Source organism: Electrona antarctica, assembly GCF_951216825.1.
Source record: "Electrona antarctica genome assembly, chromosome: 20".
NCBI classification, from domain to species: domain Eukaryota; kingdom Metazoa; phylum Chordata; class Actinopteri; order Myctophiformes; family Myctophidae; genus Electrona; species Electrona antarctica.
The window spans coordinates 4,339,258-4,363,238 of record NC_136801.1 but is presented as its reverse complement, the minus strand read 5'-3'; the positions used below and the strand labels follow the sequence as shown (position 1 = coordinate 4,363,238).

Genomic DNA, 23,981 nt, shown 5'->3' with positions numbered 1-23,981 from the left:
AACGAATAGGGCTGGCCTCTTCCAATTAAGGCCCACCGCATCAGGGGAATTAATTTGGCTTGCCCATACTGTGATTGGCGACGGCTCCCTCCTCTCCAGATAGAAAAGAGGTCTTGTTGTTTAGTTTGTGTTGTTGATCATTGGCGGTCGGGTGGATCAAAGTTGAACTAATTGATTCCAGTCTGATTATCTGCTTGGCGTTCACAGTCATTTGACCTTATTTGGGTTGCTTATGAGGACCCATTAGCTATGCACCGATGAATGCACAGATTCAAGACTGCCTGTCCCAGGCTGCCAAAACCTTAGCAATTAACTGGAAGTAGACACGCACTTGGTCAGACCGCTTTTAGGGGGGAAATAAAGGGCAGATTTATTCTGTGGCTTTGGCCTTTGGTTAATGAAGGGATGAGTGTTTCTGATCAGCTTTATGGGAACTGTAGTATAGGCTACCATAGACCGTGTGTGTGCGTGTGTGTGTGTGTGTGACCCCATATTCCATATATATAATGTGTACAGACTATACACAGTATAGTGTATGGACACATTGGACAGGCCATCTTATATTGGACCTTTGCTTCACTTTAAGAGTTGTGTGTTGAATTGATTTGGATGTATAATAAGATAGGCCTACGTCTCCCCTATCCCAGGATGAATTGATTTGGATGTATAATAAGATAGGCCTACGTCTCCCCTATCCCATAATAAGATAGGCCTACGTCTCCCCTATCCCAGGATGGGCTTTGACTTGTTTTACTGCCTTGTTGTTTTTAAATCATTCACATGACATAACTAAGATAACTTGATCTGAAATCCAAGATAACAAGAAACAAGTAATGATGCCACATTGATGGACATCTGATCCACCAATAGATTCATATCTATACCGTTTGACCCCGAGTGTCCTGTGTTTGTTACTGTATTTGTAAAGTTCAGGATGTGTTGGTTTGGTGTACATTGTTATTCCAGAGGGTGTGACGTTTTTGATAATTGACAAAAGCAGCAAAAAGTCCTACCTGAGGGCGTGCTTTCATCTCAACGACAGCAGGTATACTCATGCAGTCATAACAGCCTGCAGGCACTACTCTGTGTGTGTGTGTGTGCGTGCGTGCGTGTGTGTGTGTGTGTGTGTGTGTGTGTGTGTGTGTGTGTGTGTGTGTGTGTGTGTGTGTGTGTTGGGTCCTGTCCAATCAGGCTGATCTCTTTATACTGGAATGCTTGCCTGTCATTCTGGCCCTGAATCAACTTCTCAACTTAAACTTTAAACTTATGTTCAACTTAAAGTTTATTGTCAACGACGCATCACACGTTTACAGCTGTAAAAGCGTGGAAGGAATTATTTTCCATTTTAAGCCTTTTTTAATAATAATCATAAGAAAGGAAAATGTCAAATAGCAAAACAACAGCAATACCAAATATAAAGGATGTGTATATACTCAAAACTAAATCTAAATAAGGCAGAGTGTATCCCAGTCACTCTTTTGAGCACGTAGTCTGAAGAATATGAAATGTGTGGGAATGGAGTATATTCACGGCTATAATACATTCACAGTACATACCTAGACAGAGTGCTAGTGTAAAGTCAGAAGACGTTATAACCATGTCTCGGAGACGGGATGAGACGGGAACAGAGTGAAAACGTGCGGGAGAGGAGGGCGGTAGTTTACATTTCATATTTCAGACAGTGGTTTGCTTGGGATAATATGCTTTTCATAAACCAAGCAGCCACACACTCATCGCCAAATAAGGCTGCATGATTTCGTCCGAGCTGAACACTATTGGCCTGTTGACATACGGTACATTAGGCCTGGTGCGCTGACAGATTGTAGCGTAGACTGGGCCTTGGCTGGGCTATAGGTGACCCTGGAGGGGGATCCTGTGTCCAGTCAGGCATGGATAACCTAAGAGGGACACCTGGAGCACCAGGTGGCCAGGGTCCAGTCGCCTCCCTTGGGGCTACGCACATAACTCTCCATTCTCCCTCTCCCCTCCAGCCGTGCTCCCTCGGACGGGAGGAATGTGACATAAAACAGGGTGATGGTGAAAGTATACTCTGACAGGGACTAGTCGGAGGGGCTCATGATAACACATATTTATCATTTAAATGATTGCGTAGATTTAAATGATCGAGGGTGGTGGGGGTTGGTCAGGTTGTGTGGGGAGAGAGGGCACGAATGCAGGAGGGATTTAACAAATGGTAGACGAATTAGTTGAAATAAGAGAAGAAAGATGGTGGAGAAATGTTCTTCAGAGTTGTTTCTAGCTTATCCCCATGAATGAAGAAAGCAATTTATTGCTATTATTGTAAGTATAATTCTAATTGTTCTTGAAATAAATTGATCTTTTTGGCCTCTTCCCTCAATTGTGATAATAAGATCAAATACAGATTATCTGAGGCGCATTAAAGCAATTGAGCTGATTTGTTCCAGTACTTAAAAGGCAAAAAGTTAAGCCCATGATTGGATAATAAAGTTACCTCCACCATACACACACGCACACAATGTGTTGTTTGTCATAGTGAGTCTGTTGGATCATTGATCAACTCCAGACACTGGTAAGTAAGCAGTGTGCGTGTCTGTGTGCACACAGACAAATAGCCCTGTGTGTGCTGTGTAGATATTTGGACAAAGATTAGTGGAGTGTTAAAACGAGCCAAGAGAAACCCAGACACCCTCTTGTAGATCATTCAGACACGAGCACAAGATTGCACTCTTGACTGCTGTGACCATTCACTTTCCAATCTGTGTACACACACACACACACACACACACACACACACACACACACACACACACACACACACATGTGTCACACACACTTAATTACTTTTTGGAATTCAGCTAATTTGATGTATTTTGCCTTGCATAATCACAGAAGGGAGAAAAGAAAAGCAGAGCAGCCTAGGAGGACATTACCTCATCCACTCTCGTATGTCTATTTGACTAGTGGTGTGTGTGTGTTTGTTTGCGTCTGCGGAACTAACTGTCCTGAAGGAGCTGGTAAAATTACCCAAAAAGTAAAGAATGTCGAAGAAACCGAGGCTGCGTTCAAAGAGTAACCGACAATAAGACGAATAAGATGTTGCCCTAGAGAGAAAGTCATCATGGAAGAATGTTTGGAACTGGCATGAGAAGACATGATTCAACAGAATAAATCATTGGGCACCAGATTAGTTCGTTAGTGGGGCCCCCGAGGTTATCACTACTGGAATTTTCCATCGACAGTAACTCCTCTGTTTGCCGGCCAACAATGTGTGATGGGGAAACATGTGAGATTTTATTTTATGGTTTTTGCAGAGCCCCCCCGGTCCCCTCCCACCCCGGGGACAAACGGAATCCATGGGCTTGACTGACAGGACAAATGGCAGTGTTTCTGCTCTGCATTGCCATGTCTCTCTCTTTCCCTCTCATGCACACATTTATCGAAGTGCAAATGCACATGCAGGCACATACAGTACACATACACACACATGCACACTAATCCAGCTCCTGAAACTGAGAGCTTTCTTTAAAACGAGGCTTTCTCTCCAGCTGTTTCTGCTCTTATAGACCCCGGCAGCTTTCATTTTTATAACCATGGAATATCGAGTGTGTCAACGGCTTCATCTAGGTCTAGGACACAGTTGACATTCTACACAGCACACTCATCCATGCTAATTTAACTAGGAGGCTAAATGAACACTGTACCCCCTTTCTGTGCCCCATTCTGTCATGCGTCATCATCTTCTCACCGTCACATCGCCCCTTTTGATCTCACGTTATCTCATTCCTCTAATATCTATCCGTCGTTTTTCCACATAACATCATCCCTCTGTTCTGTTTCTCATCAACCCTTTTCTCTCGCTCTCTGACTCCATCAGTGCTTTCTCTAAAGACATTCTCACGTCTGTTTTCACATGATGGTGAAATGTTTCTCCATTCCATCATTTCTCCTCTCTCTCCCTCCATCTCACTCTCTCACTCTGCCTTATCTCCACATTTCTAGTGCCTCATATCTGGTTTTCATATAACATTTCACTTTATCCATTCATGCTCCCGGCCCCCTCCTCTCTTTCCTCTATTCCCTCCCTTCATCTCCCAGAGAGAGTTGCAGGGGAGTCAGCAGCACAGCGAGCCTGCGTCTCAGTTCCTGCTGAATAATGGGCAGAAATTGCTCTTGATTTATAATTGGTTCCATTCACTCTGATGCATGAGCCAAAGGGACTGGAGGCCCCTTTCTCTCTCTCCCCACCACCCCTTCTCTCTGTCTCTCTCCCTCTTCACCCTCTCCCCCTTTTGCAGGAACACACCAGGCTTATGGCTGAATAATATGTCTTATGCGTGTCCACATGCTATTGGCAAAGTTTGAATGTCTGTGGCTGCTGCACGTATTGTGCTCATTCTGTTACATCTCTTGGTTGCGTGGATTGGATACGCATGCGGGCCGCCTAGCTTTTCTGTTGACGCTTGGTGCTGGAAAAACTTCCTGAGGTTTGCATATTTATGTGCTTCTGTGAGTATACTTTTACCATGTAATAGGAGCCTGTGTGATTGCTAGCTTATGTCTCATCAAGCGTGCATGCGTGAGCATTTGTGAGAGACTGGGAAAGAATGGGCATTGGTAGCGTGCGTGCGCGCGTGCGTGTGTGTGCGTGTGTGTGTGTGTGTGTGTGTGTGTGTGTGTGTGTGTGTGTGTGTGTGTGTGTGCGTGTGCATGTGCGCGCGCATGTGCGCGCGCACTGGGCATTAGGTATAGATTTCTTCCAGTGGTGTATGGGAATGATTAGGTACACAGTAAAATCCAGAACGTCAACTTAACTCTGAAAGCGTCTCGTAGGGTCCATTTGTTCACTCCCAGAGTTAAATTGGCATTCAGCTTTTACTGTGTGTACTGTGTGAGTAGAGTATATGAACTGAGACTTTTGGCTGTTCGTGAAAGCTTCTCAGAAATGGTCTGCCTTCCCCTGAGAGGTTCAACACACTGCACTAGTGTGTTGAACACACACACACACACACGCACGCTTTGGAATATTGGGCTTGACATATAGCATTTGTTGTCCATACGGTGTGAGGGGAAACAATGAAATGTGTGTGTGTGTGTGCGTGCTGTTTGGTAGGGGGTATCTGGTTCGAGGTCCCTCACTCAGGGCTCAGGAGGCACCAGCCTGTTCCCATGGTCTTGGTAGGCACGTTGGCATCCCACGCCATGCAGAGGAATGTGGACGGGGGGGGGGGGGGGGGGGGGAATTGCCGTGGCATCATAATTAGCTCTCTCTAGTTAATTCGGCCTTGCTATCTAAATTATGCAAATGCAGCGGTGCCTAATTGATTTGAATGCTCCCAACACGCACCCCCCCACCCCCCCTCTACACGGCACACATACTCCCCTTCATTCCAGGCCTGTCTAGATCTCTCTTGTTAATCCTTGAGACGCTCTGTAGCTCGTTAGTGTGGGGAGGGAGGGCAGGCAGTGGGCATATAGCTCGTTAATACTTTGCGAAGGGCATGCATGTGAGTGGGGGGGGTGGGGGGGCGCACATTCTCAACCTCGTTAAGAGATGCTTAGATGCTTTTGATGTGTAATTTTATGGAATGAGAATTGAGTGATGTCTCAAGTGGAGGATTTAGACCACCACCACCCTTCCACCTGTTGAGCACGGTCCTGTGCCAAGATAAGACTCCAGAATGTTCTATCTGTTCCTTGTCCAAGAAAGAAAGCTCAGGCCCGAGATAGTGGAATGAGAATAGATTGTTGAATCTGGTCTTTTGCCAAAGTGTTTTCATGTGTGTGTAAAGTAAAGTAGGTTTAGGTTTATTTATTTAGCATGTAGTACAAAAGATAGACAATACATATCAAAAAACAAAAATACAATGCAAGGAAAGGAAGAAGCCAGCTGGCTTATTTGGAATCCTTTCCTGTATGAGGTCAATTGATTTAAAACAGATTAAAAGTTCAATTAAGAACAATACAAAAGTCTACAAGTTTGGCAAAGGGGGGACTTGATATCTTCATATACTGTATGAACAGTGCAGCTTTTAAGTAGTTTTAAGTACGGTCACAGACCGTAAAACAAAGAGTGGCAAAACAAAACCTTTTTTTTTTTAACAATGTAAATGAAAACATCTCTCTCAGATACCAAGTTCCTTCTCCTTTATTGCGACCGCAGCTCGCACTTACTATAGAAACGTGCAGGAAGCATGTAATGCTTGCATCTGTCACATCATGCTCTTCAAGTAATGCTGCTGCTGCACACACACACACACACACACACACACAACACACGGGCGACACGTGTTTTGCCACCACACACACACACACACACACACACACACACACACACACACACACACTACACACAGGCGACACGTGTTTTGCCACTACACACACACACACACACACACACACAGTTTCGAGCAGCGATGGGCCAAATACCCAAACGATGAACGAAAAATATGACATTAAAAAAATGTACTCATTTAATCGCACCTTTTTTGTTTTAACCGTGGGACATTTCTCACTGGGCGCGTTTCACAAGTACTAAATAGGCTGCACAGCAGCACTCCACTGAGTCCACTCTACAGCTCCGTCAGTCAGACAACAACAAAGCCCAAACTAATCAATGCATGAAGAAGCCGCTTATATCGCTTTTGCTCCGTGGCTGGGACATTTACATTTAAAAGCTATCGTATGGACGCGTGGATAACGGCACATGGTTGTGTGCAATATCGGAGGGAACGGTTCCATAATCAATATGACCAACGTTAGCTTCCATGCTAGCTGCTTCAGCTTAACATGTGACCAACGTTAGCTTCCATGCTAGCTGCTTCAGTTTAACATGTGACCAACGTTAGCTTCCATGCTAGCTGCTTCAGCTTAACATGTGACCAACGTTAGCTTCCATGCTAGCTGCTTCAGCTTAACATGTGACCAACGTTAGCTTCCATGCTAGCTGCTTCAGCTTAACATGTGACCAACGTTAGCTTCCATGCTAGCTGCTTCAGCTTAACATGTCTCGCAGATGACACCGGAGGCTCGCAGTGATTTCACCACAGCACGAAGCTGTCCTCGATGCGAAGCGGCAAGCGTGGAAGTCCGTGGTCAGACAATGGTCTGCCCCAACCCCATGTGAAATGCACTCCCCAGCTAGTTCATGCCACAGTTTTTGATTGTCTTACTGTTTCCCCCCCTAATAAAGTTGTTTTATTTGTTTTCTCATGCCCCCCATGTAAAGCACATTTTAGTATTCATATAGACACTGAAGACACTTCATATAAGCACTTTTGGATTTGGATATTAACTATTAAAGGTATATTCAGTGATTTCACTTAATTAAAATATCACTCCTTTTTTTTGTTTTGTTGTGATAATCCTCCCTACTATAGAGTGTGCTGACCATATAAGGAGTTCCAAACTGTCCCCAGTTAACCCCTAGTGGTCAAAAAAAACCATAGGTTTCGTTTTTGGGTAGGTGGCCCAGCCGTCATCCAATCAGGATAGAGAGGGGCCTTCCGCCAATCATGATCGAGCGGAGGTGGGCCTTGTTGTGTGTGCTGTTGGCCTGTCGCGTGTCGCTGTCGCGTGTCACTGTAGTGCGTGCATGTGCACATCTTGTTACCGGGGCGGACCAGGGGGGAGTTTCCAAATCACCCAAATCACTGAATGCTGCTTTAAGTAGCCTTTGAGCCTTTAAAAAACAAAAACCATAATGAAGTGACATTATTCCGGTAGAGTCTCAGCCCTGTGGTCGCTACTCGCCGTTTAACCCATTTAGGCCTGATGTCGAAATAAAAAAGTCTTCTGAAAGAATATATGTTCAATTTTCGAAGATTTGTGGCGCATTTTCACGATTTTTCAAAAATAGCAGACCTACAAGCTCGTAGCGCGCCACTCGGTGGCGCGCTATGAGCTTGTAGATCTGCTATTTTTCAATGGCTAAAGTATAACATAATGCTTTAAAACACCAAAAGGGGTTCCCGCCCAAAATGGGTTTGGCGTCTTACTGGTCTATCTATAAATGCACCAAGTCTCTGTGTGTTCGTACGTCTGTAACTCAAACTATTTGCCACTTAAAATTCGACACACGCGTTCCACACCCCCACAGGGAGTGCAGTGCCCGGTGTCGAGTACGTCGGTATAGCCGGTTTTCCAGAACCAGCACAATAGCCTCTGCCCTGGCTCTGGACTTGATCACCCCTATATCTTCATATACTGTATGAAGCTGGCCTGTTGTTCTGATTATCACAATCCTCTGCCCGGGCTTTGGACCTGATCACCCCCCTAGATCTCCATATAATGATGTTCTGACATCTGCATAGAAGACTCCATATTTGGGCATGTCTGACAAATAACTCCATATATGGGCATAAAAGGGAGTAAGGGACACACACCCAGAGCCCAACAGGCACCGCTCTAGTGTAGAACTACAGTAGAATCCTCACAGAACACACAGTTCTGCTTCCATCTCCCAGCCCAGTGTTTAGAAGAAGTCCATCTGTGTAGAATAGATGATGGTGCTGACAAGGTAATGTATTTAAGTTGGTAAAGGTCATGGGCCTCACTAATAATCATGATAAAGTGGTAACTTTTTTGTACTTGGAGGACTGTGAGGACACTTCAGAAACCCGCCTACCAGAGACATCACCATTAGGCATGCTTTTATTTTTGAGCGCCCGCTAGCCCCTCCTATATTCAGCTATTAATGTAGATTTTTGTCAAACATTAAATTCCCATTGACAATGAATGGAGAATGTACGTCATGTGTGTCTGAGCAAATCGACATGTTAGGTCATGATGATGTACGATGATAAGAGTGCCCCTCACTTCACACAGGTGTGATTTTTAAACATGAGCTATGAGCTATTTTTCAATAGCTAAAGCATAACATAATGCTTAAAAACACCAAAAGGGGTTCCCGCCCAGAATGGGTTAACTATAAACTCTGCTGCCTCTTGTCTTGTGCTGGGGGGGGGGGGGGGGGGGTTGTAGTGGTGCTTGTTGTAGTTGTTTGCGTTACAAACATTGGCACGTTGTTGTGGTGTTTGTTCAGTACTCGAGTCAGTCGGTATACACAGTGGTCCTCTTCAGCGCAACCCCCCCCCCCCCCCCCCCCCAGCACAACAGATTGACAGAGTGCAGGGGAAAATATTGTCTTTAACACGCGCTCCCTCAAACACACCCTCTCATTGACCAGGCAGCTCTCTCCACTTGCTCGCCTGCCAGTTGACATCCTCCCTATTTATTCGGATTCCCGTTCTGCCCCCCCACCCCCCCACCCCCCTCCAAAACTCTCCACCTAGCAGCCCCCCTTCCTCCTTCACCCATCTCTCACCCATCAATCCCCCCCCCCCCCCACTCCACTCTACTCTCAAACGACGTGGTCATTGAACCCCCTCCCCGTCTTCTCTCTCGCTCCTCTTTTGGCCATTGAGGAGGACCCATCAGCTCTTCCCCGGGACCCTTCAGAGTAGCGTCTCCCCTTTTCTCCGGGGGTCCGCGAGGGGCCTTTGTCCGCGCGCCGGCTCACTGCTTTACAATGACTCTACACTCTATTAAGGTGCGTTCTGCCTGTTAGTGTCGCCCGGGGCAACCGGCCTCCCGCATGGCAGCTATGCGGCAGCGGCATTGTGGGTACCGCGGGCCGGGCCCGGGGGCGGTTGAACCCCGGCACTCCTCACACTTGACACCGCATGTGTTTATCTAAAGAGGAGGGGGGGGGGGCTTTTGTGGTGTTTGGAGAACCCCGAAGAGGTGGGGGTGGGGGTTGTAAGAGGACATAAAATGGTGGGTAGAAATGGAGAGGGGCATGAGATGTGTTTGGGGGGGGGGGGGGGTGGGGGGTGGGGGGGGGGGGGGGGGGGGGGGTAATAAATATTCAACAGCTCAACTCCTCAGGAGTTACTACCCTTCTTTTCCCTTCCACCCCCCTCCTCCTCCTCCTCCTGCTCCTCACTGTCGTCCTCTCTCTCCATGCCCCCCCCCCCTCCTCCTCCTCCTCCTCCTCCTCACTGTCGTCCTCTCTCTCCATGCCAGAAAGCAGATGGAATGTGAGAGCTCTGGGAGGAGGCTCCGGCGTGGTTTTATCCAATTAGCAGGGTTGTCAAAATGAATTTATCCACGGAGGCAGGGGGACAATGGGGCCGGGCAGTACGTGGCCCCCCAGGGGAAACAGGGGGGCCTCAATCGGTTCCTCACGTTAAAGCACGCTCATAATAAACTTTAAGTCTAGTGACTCTCTCTCTCTCTCTCTCACACACACAGGCATGTTGTGGACATGCATACCCATCCACATGATGGGCCCATATATTAAGATGCATGCCCATTACTTTCTTATACTATGTTAACTTTTCGCTATGCACAGCATGCAACCGTACAGTCAGCCAAGCTCTGTGAAAGCAAACAAACACAGGATTCTGCATATTCCCGAAATGCCAGTTATTTTTCTTTTTTTGCCTTTTTTCCACTTTCACATCCAAACACAAGTCCTCATATGCATAGACATACTATTCCACGTTTATTTTCCACTGGCTTTTTTGTGCAGAAAAAATTAGCATGGTTGCTATGTTCACCCTGTTGTAATGACGTAATGAAATCACACCCGGGTGAACAGGGTGAACATAGCAACCATGCTCATTTTTTCTGCACAAACAAAGCCAGGTAATGAAATCACACCCGGGTGTGATTTCATTACGTCAGACATGATTTCATTACGTCAGACAGACCTTACACCACTCAGTTCACACGGGTGTGATTTTTTTATGTACATATACTGTACTGTACCTATACTGTACAAAGTGTACATGCACCACATTTGTCAAGTTATGCAACATTGTGCCCTTTAAGTATGGGAACATACGTACCATGATAACACCCCATAATTCATATTATCATACACTACTCCCATAAGACAACAGACTTGATTCAAATGCTTTCACACAAGCTCACCACTCCTCTTCCTCCACACTCACTGACACATAACTATGTTCTCCAGAAACCACAGAGCTACTCCCACAAAGTATCTGCTGCCGTGCAAAAGTTGTGCCTCAGCGTACAGACAGTAACTTAACACACACACACACACACACACACACACACACACACACACGTGCATCCTGCTGAGTCCTAAATCAGTGGAGCCGTCTGTGTGTGTGCTCTGGTTTTGTGTGCTCTGGTTTTTATCAGTCTCGCTGTTGCGGAGGAGTCTCTCCCTCTCCCTCTCGCTGTGACTGCTGGAATGGATGGATGGAAAAAGTTGGACATAGATGTCAGGCCAACTTTTCATCTCGAGACAGGGTATCTGCAAAGCAAACACAGGACCCAGCTGACTCATGAATCACAGAGGACAGGCCCGGGGGAAGGAGGAGGCTGCTTTTAGGGAGTGCTGTACTGTACGAGTATTACCTTAATACAATACAACGGTTATCACAAGGCTTTGTGTTGCTGACAAGGACACCTTTTGGATTTCGGAGAGAGGTTTTGGACATCAAACCTGAGATCAGATTCTAAAAATGTCTTCTACATCCTGACAGTTTTCTGAAAAAGCTATGTTTCTATGTCAGTCGTTCTTCGATTTTTCAAAGATAGCAGACCTACAAGCTCGTAGCGCGCCACTCGGTGGCGCGCTATGAGCTTGTAGATCTGCTATTTTTCAATAGCTAAAGCATAACATAATGCTAACACCAAAAGAGGTTCCCGTCCAAAATGGGTTAATACAATACAACGGTTATCACAAGGCTTGGTGTTGCTGACAGGACACCTTTTTGGGATTTCGGAGACGGGTTTTGGGACATCAAACCAATTTATTGGCGACACGGTGTAATTGAGGACAAAATTGGTGTCCCCTCATTTGATTTGACCTCGGTTGCCTGCGTGCGCACAAAATTGAAGACGGGTGCCAGAATTGACCAGGCATTAAAAGTTGTTGATAATGTGCACTTAATGGCCACGCCACAGTGTACCACTATAGAGCGTTGCAGTCCCGCCCCCTACCATGGACCAGGAAATGATTCTCCGTTCATTTTCCTCATAGACATTTCAGAAAGTATTTATTTAAAGACGTTTACGCCGCGGACAAAGCCAACAAACAAAAAAAATTGGGCCGAACAAATAATTAGAAAGAAGAAAAAAACGGCAGGTTACAACCCTTTTTTTTATTGTTTTTCTTCTTTGTAATTATTTGTTTGGTCCAAAATATTGTTTGTGTTGTCATGAGTTGTCACGACTCGAGTTGGCTTTGTCCGCGGCGTAAACGTCTTTAAATAAATACTTTCTGAAATGTCTATGGGAAAAATGCATTGGGATTCATTTCCTGGTCCATGGTAGGGGGCGGGACTGCGACGCTCTATACCTACTATGTGTACGGAGTCTAGAGTCAACAGTGCGGTTCACAGTTAGTGCGGTTCACAGTCAGTGGGCCTAACAGTTGGGGGACAGGTGCTTGATACAGATGTTTATGTGTCTTCTACGGGCAGCTGTCCTGGGTCGTGTCCATTGAGCTCCTCCTGGCCACAGGAGGCGGCTATGCTAGCTACTCGCTCCACAGTAGCACACTGTTTGTTTACTGAGCCAGCCCACTACTGATGGCGTGAGTGCATGGCTGACTACGAAAGTGTGTGTGTGTGTGAGAGAGAGAGAGCAGTTGTCTATTGCTATTTATACCATGAGAATAAACCGTGCAGGAGTTGTTTTGGTTATTTGTAATATGTAATTAAAATGCAAAGAATAGCATTCGGGTTTAGCTTGGCAGTAAGTCTTGCCTTTAGCAGCTTTTTTTCATTAGACAACTGGTTTGCTCATTTTTAATAAATCAGCCTGCATGGCAACCAAGGAAAATGTTTTCACTGGTGCTGCTATTAGTCTAGATGAAGTTGCGCTGTAATAGTTTCCGTTCGTCGTCTGTGTCCTTCTTTAGCCTCTCTTGTTGGTTGTGTGTGTGTGACTGTGTGTGTGTGTGTGACTGTGTGTGTGTGTGACTGTGTGTGTGTGTGTGTGTGTGTGACTGTGTTGTTGGCCACATCTCTGTCACGAAGCCCGAGGGCTCATCAATCATTCTCTTGCAATAATAGAATCCGTCCAAATCCATGTGAGAAAGTCTTCTCTAAGTACATAGATGCAGGACAACCTTATCCCCAGGAGTGTGTGTGTGCATGCATGACTACATGTGTGTGTGTGTGTGTGTGTGTGTGTGTGTGTGTGTGTGTGTGTGTGTGTGTGTGCACGACTACATGTGTGTGTGTGTGTGTGTGTGTGTGTGTGTGCACGACTACATGTGTGTGTGTGTGCATGCATGACTACATGTATGTGTGTGTGCGTGCATGACTACATGTATGTGTGTGACGAGAGAGTGGGAGTGAAAAGAGGGAGAGAGAGAGAGTCAGTGTGGGAGCTATGGACCACCCTCCTCCTCATCCTGACGGGAAGTTGTTAGTTTAACCTGACAGGAAAGAATTTGGGAAACTTGGCAGGGCAGAGCAATGAGGGAGAGCGAGAGAGAGAGAGAGAGCAAAGCTCCCCTAGTCTCTAGGTTAACTGTTAATAGACTGACCGTTACCATTAGTGTAGTTTCTCTCTTTGAATCCACTGGTTTTTACCATTGGTGTCTCTCTACCGTGTACAAGAAGTGGTTAATAGACTGACTTAGTTTAGTTTCTCTCTCTCTCTCTGCTTTAACGGTTAATGCTACCACGAGTTTGGTTTTGCTGTCTCGAAAAAACGCTCTCGTCTTCATCGGCCCAATACGTCGTCTCCATTTCCCCCCCGCCAGTACACAAAGAACTCGGCTATTGAAGAGCACACGACGGACGGACGTCGGTCACTGCAGTGAAGTGTGCCCAGTCAGTGCCCACTCGTTGCTGTGATACTCTCATATCCATCAGCCCTTCCTCCACCTCCCTCTGATCAGTTGTTCTTTGTGCTGAGTGCTGAATGCATGCTCTGTCCCTGAACCCCCCCCCCCCCCACACACACTCCCCTCAGACTCTCTACCTGTATCGGTTACACCTGAGTGAGTGTGTGTGTGTGTGTGTGTGTGTGTGTGTGTGTGTGTGTGTGTGTGTGCGTGTGTGTGTGTGTGCGCGGGGGGGTCAGGTTACGACCTGCAGAATAAGGGCGCCCCTTTGATGAGCACAGTCATGATGGGTGCAGGTACGGGCAAAGAGAGGGAGGGAGGAAGAGGGGAGATGAGATGGGGGTCAGAGTTACGATGAGGGCTGACGGAAAAGAAAGGCTGTATTTGTGTCTGGAGTCAGTGCTGCTGCGGTTTGTGTGCACTGCCTTGCACACCCTCACCTGGGCAGACTGTCCTCAAGCTGTGTGTGTGTGTGTGTGTGTGTGTGTGTGTGTGTGTGTGTGTGTGTGTGTGTGTGTGTGTGTGTGTGTGTGTGTGTGTGTGTGTGTGTGTGTGTGTGTGTGTGTGTGTGTGTGTGTGTGTGTGTGTGTGTGTGTGTGTGTGTGTGTGTGTGTGTGTGTGTGTGTGTGTGCGCATACATTCACACTAGGGCTGCACGATTAATCAAATTTAAATCGAAATCCCGTTTTTTTTAAACGCGATTATTTGGACGATGTCAAAAAAAAAAAGTTTTTCACTTTAACTAGGGTTTTTCCGGTACGGCTCTCGCTCATTAAAGCACTGCACAAAGCCAAAAGTCCTGCTGAAAGCATAATAAACCTGAGTCCAACACCAAATTAATGTAATCTGTCTCTGCCTCTATGGTTCGCGCAGCTCACAACTCTGCTCACTCATCTACCTAGCCCTGTCCAGTGCGTTAGCGAGTCTCGCTAACGTCAGGGCTAAGGTGCCTGGACCACTGAGCCACGGCCCAGGCCACGTTGTGAGCTTGTAGATCGGCTATTTTCAGCACGCGGAAATATGCAGGATGAGATGTTCAGAAACTTTTGCATTCACAATAAAAGCATCAGCTGTTTCAAGTTGAAAAGAGAGATGGGGCATCATTGTTTTTCACATTTTCGCCCATATGAGAAGCAGAATGAGGCCCATATGAGAAGCAGAATGAGGCCCATATGAGAAGCAGAATGGAAAACCATTACAGATTCGGTGGCATTTGAATTCATATTGTAAAATGGTGCAGGAAGAGTGGGCACCTGAACATTGCGGGCACCTCTGTGTTACATTGGCTATTTTTTTCCCCCAAAATGTAAAGGATAATGTTAATGGACATATTGTAAACGTTTTCACTTGTTTAATCCCAAAGGGGATTTATCTTTCTTTGTTTAAGGTTTGGACTTTATTCCAATAGGAAAATTCTCTTGACTCTCTCATGACTCTGATGAAGACCGCAAGGTCGAAACGTTAGTCGTTTTTGTATACTTAGCACCTCATAAAAGGATTAATTGTCTGCCCTGCTCCAGTCTCTTCTCCTTATGAAAATTCACATTTGTTTGCATTTAAAAAAAAAAAAAATCGAGGTTTCAGAGATTTATTTTAATCTTTTAGGCAAAATCGTGCAGTCCTAAATACACACACACAACCAGAACGGAGAGATAAGTGTCTGCTGTATGTGCATGGTACAAGAGAGCAAGAGTTTGGATGGGTTAACTTTGGATCATCTGTGTGTTGATAAGGAGACTGTCGCGTGCGTGCGTGCGTGCGTGCGTGCGTCTCCGTTTATATGAGGAATAGTGAGTGAGGCAGCATGCCTCTGTGTGTTGTGTGTAGTATTTGTTTGTTTAGTTTTTTTCACTTGGTGAGGCTTGACTCACACCATTTGTTACACCATTTGTTATGATTGTAACTCTAACTGTCCCGTGTGTGTGTGTGTGTTTTGCAGGGGGGTAGTGTATGGAAAATGTCTGGAACGCTAGACTGGACTCAGTGGACGAAAAAGAGAAGGGCTCCTGCAGTGCTGTGTGCTCTGGGTGTAGTACTGCTGTGCTGCCTACAGGGCGCTGCCTGTCTCTCTGGTGAGTACTTCATCTCTAGACATCTCTACTTTTATATAACATACACCTGGTGCACTGTTACATCTTGAGTGTTAGTTTGGATCCAGGATTCCAGGTCCATTTTTCGACACTCGAGAGTAAAATTTACTCTTGACTTTGCAGTGCATCTGCATGTCCTAAACCAGTGGTTCTCACAGTGGGTTCCAGGGGGTCCTCGAAGGGGTCAGGCTACCTAAGCAGCGAGGTCCCCACTCCCCAGCTAAATGTTCTACCGTCCTGGTCTCTAAACTGCCTCCCCCTGGCCAGCTAGGGCGCCTGATGGAGGGGAAAGGAACTGGTTGGAATAACGTGTTCCTTCCACGCGCTACGTCCAACCAGGGAAACTCCCCCCTGTCAGGTGTAAAGGAGCAACTTGGACACTCAGGCATGAAGGAAGCATGAGTTCAAGTCCGTTGCTCTCCCCATGTCCCCCATATATGGGGACTAGGTTGACGGAGGGTGTGTAGAGCCCAGGATCACATTAGATAATTGACACAGGGGTGAAAAATCGTGGGATAAAAATTAAGAAAAAAAGTTCTACCGTGGCTATATAAAAATAGCACATATACAAGCTCACAGCACGGTGCAAGCTTATACCTCTATTTTTGAAAGATTTAGAAGCATCTTTGAAAAATGTTATTATTTTGCATTTTTTTAAAACATTTTCAGATGGGGTTCTGTGGCCAAACACATCAAATTTGGGGGTCCTTGACATGAAAAAGTTTGAGAACCACTGTCTGTTTCACTTGTCTATCGCTTTATCTCTGCTGCCTATGTCTCCTCTTACCTTATATGTCTCTGACTCTTCTTTCTCTAATTGTGGGTGCTGCCTGCCAAGGACTGCTGCTTGCTCGACGTGTTTTAACATGTAAACAAATATGTGTAGCTGATCGGCTCTCGTTGCCTCATATTACATGTTTTTGATCAGAATCGGTGGTGACTCTTTATCGAGAGAGCTCGGTACCAAGGACTGTCTAAAGAGGACGAGACGCGAAGACCGTACAGGCGACGCCATGGTGCTCCATGGAAGGAAAGAAACATGCGCAGTTCAGACCAAGGAAGCTGAACGCGGAAGTGTTGGCTGCATATAGCCCATTGCGCATGTTTCTTTCCTTCCATGGAGCACCATGGAGCAACATGGCATCGCCCGTACGGTCTTCGCGTCTCGTCCTCTTTAGACAGTCCTTGCTCGGTACAAGGAAAAGCCAACGGATTCACATTCAACCTGACTGTATGCATCCATTGTTTCCGCTGCTTGACCGCGGCTCATCACCATAAACTCCTCTTCTCTGTCAGACGAGGAGGTGCCAGCGTTCACCGAGGAGCCGCTGTCGGTGGTGCAGAAGCTGGGCGGCAGCGTGACGCTGCGTTGCAGCGCCAGCCCCGCCGCCGCCAACATCAGCTGGCGCCTCAACGGCCGGGAGCTCGCCGACGACAACGGCACGTGGCTGGGGGCCGGCGTGCTCGTCATCCCCGCTCTCTCCAACCTGACCCTGGGCAGATACCAGTGTGTGGCCAGCACCGCTGTAGGAGCCCTGGCCAGCGTGCCTGCTAACGTCACCGCTGCCAGTGAGTATATACCCCCCCACACAACCCACCCACACTTAACCCATTTTGAGCGGGAACCCCTTTTGGTGTTAGCATCATGTTATGCTTTAGCTATTAAAAAATAGCAGATCTACAAGCTCGTAGCGTGCCACCGAGTGGCGCGCTACGAGCTTGTAGGCCTGCTATTTTTGAAAAATCGAAGAACGACTGACATAGAAACATAGCTTTTTCAGAAAACTGTCAGGATGTAGAAGACATTTTTAGAATCTGATCTTAGGTCAAAAACAAAACACACAGGATTTCGGTGAATATTCACCCAGAGAGTGCCTCAGAGTTGATTTTCCTCCGGATTGGAACAAAAGTACAATCAAAACTTCATCACAATGTTTACTACTCGAGAAGTAAACCACGTACTTTCCCCACTGCTAGTGACGACTAGTCTTATTCTGCTGACTATAAAAAAACGAAAAGCACGGCTACAGTTTGGATGCTTTTATCGGTTGAAAGCCGGCGTTATGGGCTGTCGGCCATACGGTGGATCAGTGGTGATGGCAGCAGCATTAGGTGGATCTGCGGTTTGTTGAGTTGGAACCAGCTTTTGTGCAACGTAGGCATTAAACCTGCACAAAAAGCCCCACCGGTGTGTCTTGACCTTAATGGCAGCCAAAAGGAAATGATTCTAGAGATGCAGACATTTTAGGGTAGAGAGAGAGAGTGTGTAGCGCTGCATTTGATACGTATCTGGGGACTCCTCCGAGCAGGCTGAGGCACTGTAACCTGAGCCTGGAGCTGTGGAGGGGACCCTAGGGCTGGGGGGGCCACTCAGAGCAGGGTTAGGGGCCAGAATGTGGGCCTGCAGCCTCCCCTCCACCCCCCCTCCTCCACCCGCTGTCCCTCTGCTCCACTGTTCCCCACAACACCACATTCCTCTCTGCAGGGTTCGACAGCAGGGCTCGGCAGGAATTATAGTCCCATAATTGGGGAGGAGACTGCTCTGTGGGGGGGGGGGCGGTTGTGTGTGTGTGTGTGTGTGTGTGTGTGTGTGTGTGTGTGTGTGTTTGCGCGTGCGTGCGTGCGTGTGAGAGAGGTAAAAAGGATGAGCATACATTAGAGTGAATATCCCACTTATGTCTATGACCATGCTGTTCATCAAAAATAGCATGTTTTTCGGCGAACGTTTTTAAATGCTAATAAGACCTTAGGCACATGTTAGACAATATAGACAGAGCGAGGCAGCACACGACTGCAGTCGTTTACAATTTAGGCATTTAGCAGACGCTCTTAATCCAGAGCGATTTACAGTAAGCAAGGACAACATGAGGTAATACATCGAATGCATAGAAGTGGTAATCTAGGTAAATGGGTAAACCAAGAACCTATGAAATGAAATGATTACTATATTTACCCAGGGTATCTGGGCTAAGCTCAAGAACTTGTTTCCAGCCAGGCCCTGCTCATAGAACACATTTCATCGTAGTGGTTCAATGCCTTGTTCAAGGGCACTTCAGCGGTGGTAATTTTAATGTGTCGGACCGCTGATTCGAAATGGCGACCTTCCGGTATCAAGACCGCTCCGCAATCCGCTCGGCCACCGCTGCCTATCATCAGTCTATCAGTAGACTTTGACCAACCGTGTTGTTTAGCGTGCGTGTTATAAATTTGCTTTGGCTCGAGAAGCAGGCGGTGCTTCAGGCCAGTCGAGACAGGATCCTTACACACGATGAGACGTGATGTCACATTCTCTGTCTCCTTGAAGTCCTCGGTAACCTCACAACGCACGCACATTTCTCTCCCTTAACACATTTTTCGCTCTTCACCCTGTCATTCTCTCTTCCCTCCCCGCCTCTTCATCTTTTCACTTTCTCCGTTTTCTCTTTCTTTTCCTCCTCATTCGCTCCCTTGTTTTCCATTCTTCCCCTCGCTGCTGCTCGGCGATGTCGAGCTGTCATCTGTCAAGCCCTGGGTGTTTATGAGAGCGAGTGTGGACTGGAGACGAGGGGAGACAAACATCATATGCGCGTGCGAGGCATTACGATGTCATACGCAGGGCTTAAAGTTCTCATTCCTGGGGACTGATTTCAGTCCTGAGGATTTCATAGGGGTCGTTCTCATTCCTGGGGACTGATTTCAGTCCTGAGGATTTCATAGGGGTCATTTAATGACATCAGTGCAGATTTGCAAAAAATCATTTTCAGTCTTGGGATTTTTTGGGGCTTTAAGCCCTGCATACATGTCACACAGATAGGTCCGATAGGTCTTATGAATAGGACTGAGGTAACCACATACAGAGCCAGGCTATTTGTCCCCCACCTCTAATTTAATAATGACCTTATCTCTTGCCTAAACCACAAAAGCAGTCCCCCTGTGTGCGTATTGTCTACGTCTTAGGTACAGGACATACGCATATGATTTCTCTGAGGCCCGGTGTGTGTGTGTGTGTATATGATCATGACGGTTTGGTTCCAAAGCCCTCCCTTCTATTTGACTCTAAAGAATCTTGTCTGGACTTTCTCTCCCACAGGGATCGTAACTGTTTAGGCATTATTTAAAACTCCCTGTTTGAATTCCTTTGTAGACAGCCAAGCTCCCTCTGCACCGTCCGTCCGTCCGTCCGTACACCGAGAAACTCACACAAAGGGAGGGAATCGAGACTATACAATATGGATGCACAACGTACTATACTGCACACACACACACACACACACACACACACACACACACACACACCACATAAAGATGATGGATGCACTGTCCTTTTAGAAATATTTAAAGTCGGCCTTTGCCAAGCAGTCCTGGGGTGGGAGGTCTGCTTCACTTTATAAATACCATCAATCCTCTTCTCGCATGGGGCCAGTAGTAGGAGGATGCATGTACACGTACACACACACAGAAAGTAACGCGCAAGCTCGCACATGTATGCGCACACACCTGAGAGGCACCCATGCGGGGCTCTTCTTGTGAAGAATGCGGGGTGGGAGGACGTGAGGGGGTGCCGGGGTGGGGTGGGGGGGGGGGGGGGGATGCTGGGTGGGAGGATGCAAGGTGGTGGTGGAGGGTAGTTAAAAGGTGTAACCAGAGGAATTTGGGAGAAGCTGTGTGTGTGTGTGTGTGTGTGTATGAGAGAGAGAGAGAGAGGGTGGCTGTAAAAACAAGACCTGATTGATTTAGCAAATGGAGCGTCACAGGGTCTCTTCGAGACTCCACACACACACACACACACACACACACACACACACACACACACACACACACACACACACACACACACACTCTGTGTGTGACATGTCCTGGGATTCTCATCTTTTGCACTAGAGGTTGGAACGGAGTTGAAGCTATAATGTGTGTGTGTGTGTGTGTACGTCTGTATGTGGGTAGTCCCATTTAAATGTCCCCCAGACAGTGGGAACCGGGGACAGCTCCAGCATGCATGGCGTATAGATCAGATAGGGGGAGAAACATCCTCCACCTCCAGTCGCCCGCAGCAGCCGAGGTGTTTATTCAGCGTGTTTTGAGTTGAATCACAACGGTCTCCCTATCAGCCGTGCCCTTAACTAAACTCTGCTCGTTGAGCTAGAACTGTGTACAAAGTCTCGTCAGCTCAAGCTGTCTGTATGTCGATACCAGCCCTACTTACTGGGTCTCGGCCTTGCTTGCCAGAGAGAGACGGCGAGCGGTCCAAGAAAAACAACCCCGCCAATATCACCTCTGGAAAGAGTGGAGCGCGGCCATGTTTGTCAGGAATAAATCAAGAGAGGCTGGTAGACATTTCATTAGGTTCTAGGGGGATTTTTTGTTTACCTTCCATTTCACATTTGGACTCCTTCACGACGGGTCCGGTCGTTTGTTACGAGATTTTCACTCGGCCCCCCCCCCCCCCCCCCCCCCCCCCCCCATTCGTTCTCACCCGCTCGTTCCACTCACTCAGTTTTCACTCCGTCACTGCCTCTGTTGTATTACTTTGATTCTTTTTCTTTGTGCGTTTTTAATTCAAAATGGCGGCTGCCTTTGCCACTCGTATAGGTTGTGTTTTTTTGTTTTGTTTCTCAAGAGTAGCTGAGCTCGTTTCCTCGCAAAAACCCAAACCGGTTATCTTTCCCTGAAACTCTAGAGGGCTGACACCTCTCACCTTCGACCCCCGTGTACAGGCCTCCGGGCTCCCATATGGGGGGCTCAGGGGTCAGGGGTCGTAAGAGTGTCTGTGCCTACGCAGACTGTGTGTCTGTGGGATGGAGTCACAGCACACATGGCCCCCAGTAACCCCACTCCCCCGTCCCGTTCCCATAGAACCTGAACCCGACCAGCCAGCCAGGGCCAGGCCTCTTCCAACCCATTATAGTATTTATAGACACAATTAATAAAACTACTGTAGCACTGCCAGGATAAGCTATGGCAATGCTACAAAACTTGCATGTAATTCACACTGCATTAGGATGACACATAAATAAATGATAGATAATCACAGGTAGATAATGTGTCAATAATATGGACCGTGGATTGATGTTGGTCTTCCTTGTGTGTGTGTGTGTTGCAGAGATGCGTGACTTTGAGCCTGACGACCAGCAGGAGATTGAAGTGGACTTAGGGAACACGGCCGTCATCGTGTGTCACCTCCCGGAGAGCCACCCCACGGCCCAGGTCCGCTACAACGTCAGACAGGAATGGCTGGAGGCCTCCAAAGGTACCGTACTGAAGTGCATCTCTCTCTGCTCTCTGGCGGCCGTTCGCTAGCTGTTTCCCTACCGTACTGAAGTGCATCTCTCTGGGTCATCCCTATGTTCCCCAGGTTCTATGTTCCCCAGGTTCTATGTTCCCCAGGTTTTATGTTCCCCACTTACCTTAGGGTTTAGCGTTAGGTTTCTGGTTTAAGGACTTCAGTGTTTTGTACTATACAATTGTATGTATAAGTACAGAACAAATAATGTTTGTTTTTGCCGTCTTTGTTGAAGAGTCTGAGCAATTATGTTTTATTTTATGCCAGTGTTGATTTTTTGTTGGCTAAGACTAGATAGTTTAAGTAGCCTAGGCAGGCCTAAAGTTCAATGGATTGTTCAAAGACTGAGCTTAAATCAGAATTTGCTACTAAAAGTAACACTAAGACTAAGTTGCTAAAATGCTTGTAGTCTTACTAGAATGACTAAAATTACTAGGTTAGGTTTCTGGTTTAGGTTTATTCTAAGTGGGGAACAAAGAACCTTTTTTTGCATGGTGGGGAACATAGAACCTGGGGAACATAGAACCTGGGGAACATAGGTACGCTCCCCATCTCTCTCTGCTCTCTGGCGGCCGTTCGTTCGCTAGCCGTTTCCCCTCCTCACTATCTCTCTCCGTGACATACTGGAATGCTACAGTATAATCGCACTATCAGGGCCATCATAAAACCAACGATAATAAGGGAGTTATCTGGAGAATGTTGAAACATGGGAATACTCTTGTTTATTTTTCAACCATTTATTTCTTAAGTTGTCTGGCGGAGAGAGGTAAAAAAAGAAAAGCTTGGTATGATGATGATGCCCCGGGAGCTGTAGGTACAGATATCTGTAGATTATCTGGAAGCAAATGAGTACCGTACTGAGAAGCATTCTTTGGCCTATTCCTGGTCAAACTCTACGGTGCCACCATGTGGCAGATGCTGACAGGGCATGTTGTGCACTGGCATTTGACAAGCCACACTGTAATAATGGCACATCTCACTCATGTTGCACCCTCCACCTCTCCTACAACACGGCTATTCGACCCATTGTTTTATCTGCTCTGTTCGAATAACAACACTGATCTGCCTCCCTTTTGAGATGGACCACATTTGGTCAGTCTTCTTACTCAGTACAAGGGATACACCTGTGGAATGCCCTACCAACTGAAATAAAACGACAAACTGATCTCAAAATGGGTTAACCCATTTTGGGGCGGGAACCCCTTTTGGTGTTAGCATTATGTTATGCTTTAGCTATTGAAAAATAGCAGATCCGAGTGGCGCGCTACGAGCTTGTAGGTCTGCTATTTTTGAAAAGTCGAAGAACGACTGACATAGAAACATAGCTTTTTCAGAAAACTGTCAGGATGTAGAAGACATTTTTAGAATCTGATCTCAGGTCAAAATGGGTTAATGATGATGTCAAACTCTGGTTGAAATCGGGCCAGAGGTGCGAACACTAATGTCTTAGGCACATTTTAAAACTGTTATTGTACTTGGATTAGATGTATTAGTATTTGTATGTAAAAGATTATTTTAGGTAGATGTTGTAAAGGATTGTTTTAGGTAGATGTTGTAAAGGATTGTTTTAGGTGGACGTATAGAACTATAGAAAGGCCTAACCAGGGACTGGGGTTGCAAATTAGCCTTGGCTACAAACCCATATACATTGCAACAGTTTCATGTTTTTACAACTTGATACATTGTTTTTTTTTTTGTCCCTGTTAAATAAACATATAAATTAATGATGACGGAAACAACTTGAACAACATAAAATAAATAGGGCACCAAGATGCTCATCGGGAGCAATTAGGGGTTCAGTGTCTTTGCTCAA

The 23,981-nt window shown here is 46.6% G+C and overlaps 1 protein-coding gene across 4 annotated transcripts in view; it reads left to right on the top strand.

The window, feature by feature from the left end:
* Positions 1-23,981, top strand: part of boc (BOC cell adhesion associated, oncogene regulated) — a 42,457-nt gene that overhangs the window by 1,605 nt on the left and 16,871 nt on the right. For all 4 annotated transcript variants that reach the window (XM_079489760.1, XM_079489758.1, XM_079489759.1 and 1 more), the window contains exons 2-4: positions 15,759-15,891; positions 17,206-17,478; positions 21,989-22,135. In XM_079489760.1, the coding sequence (XP_079345886.1) occupies positions 15,777-15,891; positions 17,206-17,478; positions 21,989-22,135 (535 nt within the window). In that variant the 5' untranslated portion in view covers positions 15,759-15,776. The remainder of the gene's footprint in view (positions 1-15,758; positions 15,892-17,205; positions 17,479-21,988; positions 22,136-23,981) is intronic.